This window comes from Orcinus orca, chromosome 9 (genome assembly GCF_937001465.1).
Source record: "Orcinus orca chromosome 9, mOrcOrc1.1, whole genome shotgun sequence".
Lineage (NCBI taxonomy): Eukaryota > Metazoa > Chordata > Mammalia > Artiodactyla > Delphinidae > Orcinus > Orcinus orca.
In genome coordinates, this window is record NC_064567.1 from 34442183 (window position 1) to 34453029 (window position 10847).

At 42.7% G+C, this 10847-nt stretch overlaps 1 protein-coding gene across 2 annotated transcripts in view; it reads right to left on the reverse strand.

The window, feature by feature from the left end:
- The window catches only part of MDFIC (MyoD family inhibitor domain containing), a 99778-nt gene extending 90939 nt beyond the window's left edge, over nt 1–8839 (reverse strand). The window contains exons 1-2 of one of the 2 annotated variants that reach the window (XM_004269867.2): nt 8382–8839; nt 7928–8116 (exon numbers count right to left, since the gene is read on the reverse strand). In XM_004269867.2, the coding sequence (XP_004269915.1) occupies nt 7928–8012 (85 nt within the window). In that variant the 5' untranslated portion in view covers nt 8013–8116; nt 8382–8839. The remainder of the gene's footprint in view (nt 1–7927; nt 8117–8381) is intronic. The other variant, XM_012533058.3, reaches the window with a different exon arrangement.
- Between the last annotated feature and the right edge of the window lie 2008 nt (nt 8840–10847).

Consider the following 10847-nt stretch of genomic DNA (forward strand, 5'->3'; position numbering starts at 1 on the left):
TGCACACTTTTATTAGAACTTTCCATGAAATCACCTCACCAAGATCCAGGAAATGAGGTTCAAAGAAACAGGAAAGGCTCTTACACACCCAAAAATTCCACAGCTCCCCCAGTAGCCCTGTAAAGATCACTCAGTTATGTATATTAAATCCTTGTATGTGAACTGACCAAACAAGGCCAACAGGCATGATTCTTGCTGGCCAGAAATCATAGCCTTCTAACTGCACTGCTGGTCTCTCCAGCTCCCCATACAGCCTGGAACACGAGATCAGTTGGTACAAAGACACTCTTCCCACACATGCTTAATCCTCCTCCCTTGCCCCAGCCCCTCCACTGCTTCCATTCTGCCAACTTCCAACCCTGTGCTAATACAAAAACTCCATTCTATCTGCTTCTATTCCCAAGGTCCCGAACGCTTCTTGCTGAGAAAGGCAATCAACCATGCTGACCGTGTCCACTAAAAATTCATGCTGTTCATTCTTTGTTAAGCCCTCAGTGTTACTGAGCAGTGCTTTTGTTTGCCCCGGATTGACTCCCTCTTGAATTCTTCATTCTTCCCAATCTTTTCTACACATCTCAAATTTCTTGACTCATCCTAACACGCCCCCTTGCTCTCAGCAAATGTTACATCTATTTTGCTGAGAACATCTAGGCCTTCAATAATCTCTTTCTCACATGAAATTTTCTCTAGATGATCACTCATCCTTTTCTCCCACCCCCATCTCAAAGGGGAACATTCCCCACTTTCCTAAGACTGATCTCATCATCTCCTTCCTTCCTACAATTTTACTCTTTCAATTACAAACACCCACTGCAGCACGGTCCACCCCCATGCTCTTTCATCTTTTCTCTCTCTATCCCCTGGCTTTCTTTCCATTAGTGTGTGGTGGACATGCTCAAAATCCGCCCATCCAAAAGGAGCCTTCTATACCCCCTGCTTCTCCCTTAACAAACCAGAACTCTCTCATCTTCCATGACCTCTAACACCTAACACTTCTGTGACCAATCCTTACGGACTCTGTATTCTTTTCCTTCTCCTCCCAAAAGGGCAGCCATTCTCCCAAGTCTGTCTTCAGTCCTCTCTCTCTCACTCTTGTGCCCATCCATCAGCTACTTGGTGGTGAACTCGTAGTCTGTGCGCCTGACCCTCACCACTCTCCTAGTAACAAATTCTCTTTTTCAGTGGCCTACTGGCTATCCTGGCTTAAGGATAAGTTCCATGGAACCAACATGATCAAAAGAAGACTCAACGGCTCCTCCCATGTTTCCACTCAGGCTAAAAAGCAAACCTGTGGATTACCTTACATTTCTACCTTTCCACCTTCTCGCATATTAAATATTTTGCCCAACCACATCAATTCCATTGAACAAAATTTAGACACTGTGCCTGGCTGTAGGAGATTCAAAAATGAATAAGTAAAAATCAATGCCCTGAACAATTTCTCACAGCAAGATAGAGCTCTATCCTACTTTTGCTATCATTCTTAAATCCATATGCTCAATTCTACTCCCACTGGTACTGCCCTAGGTCCTCTTATCTTTTGCCAGGCTATTATAATAGCCTCCTGGAAAATCACTGCCTTCACTCTTGCCTCTCCCTCCAAAATCATCCTTTGAACTGTCACCAGATTTATTTTCCTAAAAACACCAATTTGGTCCTATCCTCACCCTATCAAGAACTTTCAATGGCTCTATTGCCTACAGAAAGGACATACAAATTCCTCAGCAGGAAAATCAGGGCCCTCCTCACAATTACTTTAGCTTATCTTTACAGCTTTACCTTTTTCTCAGCTCCTTTAATGCAGCTCACACAATGGTCTTAGTGAAGTCCTCCACACTCTGTAACAGTCCCTTCCAAGTCTTGCTTTCCACATCCATGTCCACAGAGGAGAGTTTGACTATGCTTCTTAGTCCAACTCAAATCAAAAGTTTTCTCTGGGCTTCCCTGGTGGCGCAGTGGTTGGGAGTCCGCCTGCCGATGCAGGGGACGCGGGTTCGTGCCCCGGTCTGGGAAGATCCCACATGCCGCGGAGCGGCTGGGCCCGTGAGCCATGGCCGCTGAGCCTGCGCGTCCGGAGCCTGTGCTCCGCAACGGGAGAGGCCACAACAGTGAGAGGCCCGCATACAGCAAACAAAACAAAACAAAACAAAACAAAAAAGTTTTCTCTGAGGTCTTTCCAAATGCCCCAGCTAGAGATGCTTTCTCCCTCCCATGTTCTGCCATCATTTTCTTTGTGCCTCTGTTATAACCTTTCCATCTACCTTATATTATAGGTATGTGTAAACTTATTTATTTCTCCCATCACTCTGCAAGTCCCAGATTTCATTCATCAATCTATTTCTCTCTATATGTCATACAGCATCATATCTATCTATCTATAGATAGATATGATGGAACATTCACAGAGCACCTGAGTAAGGCAGAAATAAACGATGTGAAGACAAACAAAAAGGCTATAGTAGAGATAAAAATCGGTATTAAAAATTTATCCTCTGTACAAGTATCCTGAATTATAAACACAAACATATAAATGCTTTCCCTAGTCCCATCCTCCACCCTGACCCCCAAACCGATGCTGTTCATCGCCTTTTGCTGCCATGACTCACACTTGCTCTGGACAGCAATCAAGCCCTCCGTTTACCCAATCATTTATTCCACAAATATATACTAGGGCCTACTTCAAGGTAAGCTGTGCTCCTCCCTCTCTCAAGATTTTGTGTCATCATCTTGTTTCTTAACATGGTCCCCTCCAGCTCAGTTCATGCCATGCTATCCCTTAGAACTTTATTCGCAGTTCTCAACTCAAACACTTCAACCTCTCCAAACACTTTTTAGTCGTACCTTTTTTAACCACTTCCTTCCCCCCTCCCCTCTTAGTTTTTTCCCAGTTACATCCTCCTCTTACGCATTTGATTCTTTTACTTAGCAGAAGGAAAATGACTATGCCTAGCTGATAAGGCTTGCACTTCTCTAACTAAACGTGTAAAATGAACGTTAGTTCCTTTAGGCATACAGAGAATTGGGAATATAAAGTCCAAGGTGCTTGAAAATGCCCCCAAATCCTCTTCCAAATCTAGACAAGTTTCCTTATCGTTTTCCAGTTAAGCCTGTTCTTTCTCAAGCATCTGTATTCAAAATGTTTCACTCAATTTTGTTCGTGGTTATTTGTATGTGGTTGCCAGAAACCTAAGAGTATGTTCTCTATAATTTATCATTGTAAATATACAAAATTTTCAACAATCTTTTGAGATTATGGAGGTAAACATAAGTTATCATTCTGTTTCTATGAGAAAAGATAATCCAGATTCCAAAAGTCCAATTTACAGGTGAATACAGCTCACATACAAATTAGGGACTTCTTTCCTTATTATTGCATAATGCTGGGATCCTCAGAGAGAAGTGTAGGGTGGTGGGACAAAAATATCTACTGAGGTGGGCAGAAGAAAGTATTAAAAGATCTATTTATTTACTTATTTTTATCTCATCCTTTTAAATTTTTATTCATATATTTCTTTTCTAATATTCACAATATATTTGTACTATAGTACATATGATCTTGACAGGAAACTTTTTTGAGGATGAATACTCAGGCCTAGTTTTATTAATTGGGATATGGGATAAAAATGCTGGCGAGCTCTAAGAGACGGTACACGTGGAGTGATATGATTTAAAGTCTGGAATTTGAAAAAGGGACTTTTCTCAAGATTTTATTAAGGCTTTCTACCAAATATATATATATATATATATATATATATATATATATATATATATATGGCATGTCTTTCTACAGATAAAAGCCTCTAAAAACAATGATTCTCAACTAGAGATAAAGAGCACCTGGAGCTTGTTAAAAATGCAGATTCTTGAGTCTTACTCTCAAGATGCTGATTCTGTAACTCTGGAGTGGAGCCAAAGATGTCAGTAGCCTTGAGAGACTAGGATAGCAAGTCAACACCATCGACGTTCTGGGCCAGATAATTCTTTGTTGCAAGGCGCTGCCCTGTCCTGTGCATTGTCAGTTGTTTAGCGTTATCCCTGGCCTCCACCCACTACATCCCCGGAGCAGCCATCCCCACCCCTGTTACGACCACCAAACATGTCTTGAGAGGTTGCCAAATGTCTCCTGAAAGGCACTATCGTCCCGGATTGAGGACCAGAGATAGAAGCTGCCCAAAGATGACACACTTTGAGAAATGCCACTCTTAATCAAAAGGATAAAACGATATGATAAAAGTTGAAGAATATGGATATTACGAGCATACGTGGTATAATTGAAATAAACAGGCTTCCCATACAGGAAACCTGATTAGCCACTATAAATTCCTGACAAATCAGCTAAGCTTCTAAGTCAAAGCTCTTCTTGTGTAATTTCAACTTGAACATCTTCTCCCTAGCTTCTATTTTTAATTATTTTTAATTAACTTTACTGGCATTTTGCATCCTGCTATGAAAAGTCCGCCTAATAGTCTCAGAGGACTCTCCCAAGAGAGAAGAGTGCATTAAATCACACATTATCACATTAAAGAATATTCCAGCACACAGTCCAACAGTCTAAATCTTGGCAAATGCCATGGGGGAGGGAGGGCGGCTGCAGGGGCCGGAACAGGCTCAAACGATTCTCAGTATCCAAAGCTGATTATCTTCAATTCATCCATCCACAGGAAAAAAAGCTGTATTCATTCTCTACTTCAACCGCATTTACCACAAAACACCCTGATTTCTACTGTGTATGAGACCTTGGGCAAGTCACTTAAAGTCTCTGGACATCTCTTCTAGAAAGTAAGCCAGTTAGACTCAGTTATTTCTAAAGATCCTTCTAGTTACAAGTCACAAATATGGAAGCACTTAATCAAAAGGCTCTTTCAACCACATGGATTCTAATAACTTTTGCACAAAAAAGCAAATACCTATCAGGATTGATAACACAATGAATTTTAAGATGAGAAAAAATGAGAATTAGGTGAACCCCCTATACAAGAGCCATTCTCTCTTAAAACAAAACTAAGTTTGGCCCAAACTGTCCTTCACTTATCGAGACACTTATACACGTACTTTGCTTGAGAAGGCAAATCAAGTCAATCTTTCAGAAGTTCGTCATAAACAGGGAAATGGTTTTAAATCACAGGTTTACTTCCTATTTTCTATAAGAGATCACAAATCAGCTGTATACAGGCCATTTCCAGCCTGCAGGTGTGGTTGTTTTGTTTGGCCTGGATAAAAATTGAATTTCATTAGTTGCCAACTTTTAAAAAGGGCGCAATGATACATAAAACTCCCTATTTCCAGTATCTCTTGAAATACCGGAAGATATTAACCCAAATGGCAACAATGAGCTGGACCTGAGAAGTACCGTCTCCTGGGCCTGCGCTCTACAGTAGTCCCCAGTCCCCACTGCTCCCTACCTTCCCACACCCATTCTGGTTCCCTCTGACAGCCTGGGGCATATAAGCTTAAGACCTTGATCTGTAACAATTTTCAGAATGCACAAATAAGATTTTTCATGCTTTCAGAGCAATAGAATTGTGCTTGCAGAATCACAGCCAAAGGGGAGAAGCTCTAGAGAGAGAGAGCTATGCTCTCAATACGAAAAATTTCCACAACTATGAATGCTGATGAGGAGAACGCACTACACTGTAGGCGTCTAACTAACCATCTGAAAGAATGTAGAAAGAAATTCTAGATTTGATGGGGAGTTCAGACTAGAGACCCCCGAAAATTACTTTCATCTTTAATTTTCTATGCCTTTGGTTAGTAGTACAGATAGTGCATCACAACACAGTAATATCTGTATAGATTATATCATATGTCTTTATGTGATATAATATGTATATGTATGCACATACATATTAATACACATATATATTGTACTTTGTTCGCAGGCGAAGACTTGATCTTATCCTCCCCCTTCATGAAAAGACATTTTCTGTTAACTTTCATAGAACATTCCATTTTTCTCACTGATTTTAATATATAAAATTGTAAAATTAGGTTTCTATTAACTAAGCAGCCTTATCTTACCAGAGTACTATTCAACTATTATTCTGAAAAGATGATCAATAACCCAAGGACAGAAGGATGAGGATGAAAGAACTCGAGCAAGAGCTTAAGAGAAGAGTGGCTCGCGGGCAAAGGTTCTTCACTAACGTCTTTACCAATAAAACCACCCTAACCATGGCGGCTACGTCTTGAAGCTTTCTCCCTACCCACTTGCTCCAAAACTTTTTTTTCTTTCAGCTTATGAAATCTGCTTGTTTGAGACACAATCTTTTAACAAGATTCTGAGGAGTTACTTTTTTAAAAACTCAACTTTATATTACATTTACAATTCAATTGATGCCTACTTAGAGGATGTGGTGAGTCAAAGTTAAACTACTAAAAAAAAAAAATGTTGCTGAGGTTAAGTCAATTTTCAGGTAAAACATAACCCAAGAGTTTCCACACTGATAATGTGTTGTATGCAGTCCACATTCTCCTTCAGACCATTCTAGATGCTGGCTTCTGAAAGTCAGATCATGTGATACCTTACAGCATTACATCTGTACAGTGCATTTTCACTGCAACTTCTACTGACTTAAAAAATGTGTATTATTAAAGTTGGACATTGTAGATATCACTAGTTCTAAATCAATTGTTTTTCTAGTGTGTTTGAGGTTGATTTTTGACATAAGAATTTGTTAACAATAGTGATGAACACCTCAAGTGTGAACCTAAACATCCCATCAAGGAGTTGATATGACTACTGAGGGCATGCCTAATGACAAGAAAACGATTGCCTTGGCAATACAGTGTGAGGAACATGGGCTGCTTCTGGGAAAACGTGTTTATCGTTCTAGTTCTGATTTTCTCTGTTTAGAAAAAATGACTCACTGTTTAGGAGCAAAAAAAAAAACAATCATAAACATAATTCAATTTCACAGCCCTTGAATTCCACATTTTAATTTAGCCATGCATGTTTTCTGCTCTTACCTATTGTGGGTTCGACACTCACTTCTTTTCCACTTTTTACTGCCTTAACAAAAAGAATCCCAAAAAGCTCATTACGTTATTGCTAAAGGGGGTGGGGGCGGGGGGCATGGATCAGATAGGCTTAAAATCAAAAGAAAAAGTAAAATAGGTTTTGGAGCCCTGGAAAATTATTTAGTTTGTATCAGTGTCACAACTCTTTAAATCAGAACCACCCTAAGAGGAAAATACATCAGGAGATTAAGATCCTTGTTCTCTGTCACCAATGAAAACCTGAAGTATGTTACCTTCAAGAGAGAAAAGATACTGTTTAACTTGTTAATAAGCTTATTGTGGAATTTTCCCAGAAACAGAAGTATTTTCTTTACAGGCTGAATGTGTTTACGCTTTGGAGGAACACAAAGAGCTAATTCATTCTTGAAAAGCATTTCTTTTGAAGCCTGTGTATTTCAAAACAAAAATAGTTATTGAAAACGTATGCATGAGCCATCCCAAAGCAATTGGTCACAGAAACCTGGATTATCAGAGTTGCAGACGAGTCCACAAGAAACAGGAAGATGAAGGGAGAGTGCAGGCTTGTTCAGAACGCAGTGGCAGTCCTTGATCTGATGAACGCACAGAACTGAAGAGAAGTAGTGGGGAAGCGCTTCAGAGCCCACACTGACGGGTCTTAGGCCCTGAAATGCATATGCTTAAGAAAGAAGCGATCCTGTTTCTCCGCAGCCTAAAGGAAGGGGGGAGCGGAGGGACCAACGGATCCCGCCCTCTTATCCGGTTGTTGATCTAGCGCTGCAGTGCTGGAGAACTTGCTTGAGTAATGCTAACTATGCAAAAGTTCACAAGGACGAGGTTGGCTCGGTCCTCGCACCAATTCCCCCCACACAGACCCCAAGCAGTAAATGTGCGAACACATTTTAAAATGCAACAATGACAAAGGAGCTTGCAACTTGAAAGCGACACTCACCCTGGGCCGCGTCGCCCAGCCGGCCACCACCCGCCTCGGCCCCGAGCTGGGGCCCGGGAGCGGGGTCTTCACCCGCCCCGGACATGGGCCGCTTCACGGAACCCTCGCCGCGCCTCCGCCTAGCTCGCCGCCCTGCGGGGCGGACACACTAAGGGCTCGGAGATGTTGGGTGCAGGCAACTGACCGCTTCTGGCGGGGATTAAAAAAAAAAGTGTTTTGAGAGAAGAGCACACCACCCCTGCAGGACATTCCCTCCCCCTCTGCTTCCCTTCCCCAAACCCCACCCCGGGGAAGTTTTGACTTGAAACCCGGGAGGAAAACTGTTACCCAGCAAGTTGACAGCAGTGAGTCCTAGGGGGTCGAAGGGGGGCGGGGGTACCCAAGGGGGAGAGGCTGGGAGATCGGATTTGGGATCAGAACCCATCCTCCTCCCGCCCGGGGGACCGCCACCTACCTCGGCATCCCCCCCAACTCACTCAAAGCCCCTTCCTCCTCCTCCTCTTCCGCCTCGGAAAGTTAGCGAGGCTCCGGCAGGGGCCGTGGGTCGCGCTGGCCCGACGGCGGCCACCCCTGGGTGTCCCTCCCCTCCTCCCTCCCGCTCAGCGCACACCGCAGTGGCGGCAACGGCGGCAGCAGCCGCTCCTCTGCTCGGCGCTCTCCGCCTCCTCTTTCCAGCTAGCTCAGCCCCGCTGGCTCCCCTCCGAGCGGGGCTCTCTCCCCTCTGCCTCTCTTTCCCCCTTACAGCGCGCCTGTACTCCAGAAACACTTCTCCCTCTGTGGCTCCTTTTCAGCATATCCGGGTCGGGGAGGCCTCGAACTCTTGGCTCTCGGCCCCGAGGCTGGGGGCGGCGCGACCCGGGCTCGGCCGCAGGCTCCCTAGCGCCCGGCTCTGTCTGGGTCAGGAGGCCAAAGCCCTACAGGGCTGGCGCTGGGGAAGATGGGGGGCAGGGGGGACGCCGGTGGGGGTGGGGGGGGGAAGGAGGGAGCAGGCTCTTCCCTGGCTGCCCCAGAGTGCCCCCCACCCAGAGAGTCACCGCATTCCCTCTCCCTACTCCTCTTCCCAGCCCTGCCTCAGACCCACTGACATTCAGGGGATGCCCTGAGGAAAGCAGAAGCCTTTAGGGTGAACAATGCAAAACGAAAAAAGTATCAGACTTTCCTGGTGGAATACAGTAAGGGTGGTTTTGAAACCTTGACCCCTAGCTGAGTGTTTAATCTCTGACCCTAAAGTAACCTTTATTCTGTTTTTCAGTTCTTTCTTTCTTTGTATTGGTCAAACAGGATCCTGGATAAGGAAAAACCTTTTGCAGTTGCATGAAGACCCTGGAGGCGTCCGGGCAGGCAAGGGTGACACCCTTGAGGATGCACTGGCCCAGGGCCTCAGGCCCAGTCTATTACAGGAGGAATGCCTCCCCCACAGATGACTTCTGTGGTGAGATAAACTTGTGGTCGGAGGTAAAAAGCTGATCAACTCTCCATTTATAAAGGAGATGTTCCAATTGCAATTTAATCTGATGAGCCAAGAATAACAAGTATAAAATAATTTGCAGATGTAAAGTATTTTTGATAACTTTTGCTCTTTATTTCATTGTGAATGCAATGCAAAATTTGTAGAAAGCTAGAACAAACTCATTCTATGACTTTCTAGGACAAGAGTAATGACAATAAAGTTCTCAAAATTGGAGAAAATGTACATTGGATACATCTTCCTTCTAGGGGTATCAATAATATCCCAGGAATTTCATATCTTCAAAAAACCAACTGGAATTGATTCCAATTGACTGAGAAGTCCTATTCTTACCTTTAAAGAATTGGTGCAACCAAATTTACTTTCAATTAAACCTGAAAAACACAGCCTTTGAAGTTTCTGCTGACAGTTATTCAGACCATATTCTGCCCCAAAAGACGAATGACATTTTGCCCAACGACCTGTGACTAACAAATGCCTTTTTTTTTTTTTAATTTAGAGATTTCAGGAATGGTATGTATAAAAGTACCTTAACTCTCTGAAAACTTGTCTGGGGGCCTGGACTATTTGGAATCTGCTTGATGAAAACAGATCAATTCTGATCTGCATTACATTAGAGAGCAAACATTTGAGGAGGCTTCACGCCTAGATACTATTTTATCCCTATTTTATATATTGCCTTGCCTTTTTAAAAAATGTACCCTCACTAAGATGTTAAACTCCACGAATATTTAAGAAATTACAGCACTCTTCTAGAAAGTCATAGTCAGCGGTAAATATTTGTTAATTAAATTTCACACAGTACTTAATGTTGCACACATGGTAGGTGATTCAATAAATACTCCTTGAATTAAATTTAAATATCTTACTCTTTAACAGTGAAGAAATAAGATTCAAATAAAAATATTAGGAACAGGGGTGGGATAGGGAGGGTGGGAGGGAGGGAGACGCAAGAGGGAAGAGATATGGGAACATATGTATATGTATAACTGATTCACTTTGTTATAAAGCAGAAACTAACACCCATTGTAAAGCAATTATACCCCAATAAAGATGTTAAAAATATATATATTAGGAACAAATGAGAGGCTGTGTGGTAGGTAGAATCACCAAGACAGTCAAATGCTATACCTTGCTCAGCAAAACTTTGAGCAAGTCAATCTCTCTATGCCTTGGTTGCTTCTTAAGTGAGAATGGTAAGAAACTCTTCACAGGGTCCCATAAGGACTAAATAAGATAATTTTCAGAAGGACATCAGCTATGAGGAAAGGTACTCAAAACTGTTAACTATTATTATTATTCAGCAGAAGCATTTTGATGGGTAGTGTTGAACATGGCATAATGACTATATCACAAGGGCCACATCAAAATACCAAGTAACCATGCCTGGTATACATGTGCAATCTCTGCTTTACACAAATTATCTCAAAGACCTCTGACATCAGCCCTACC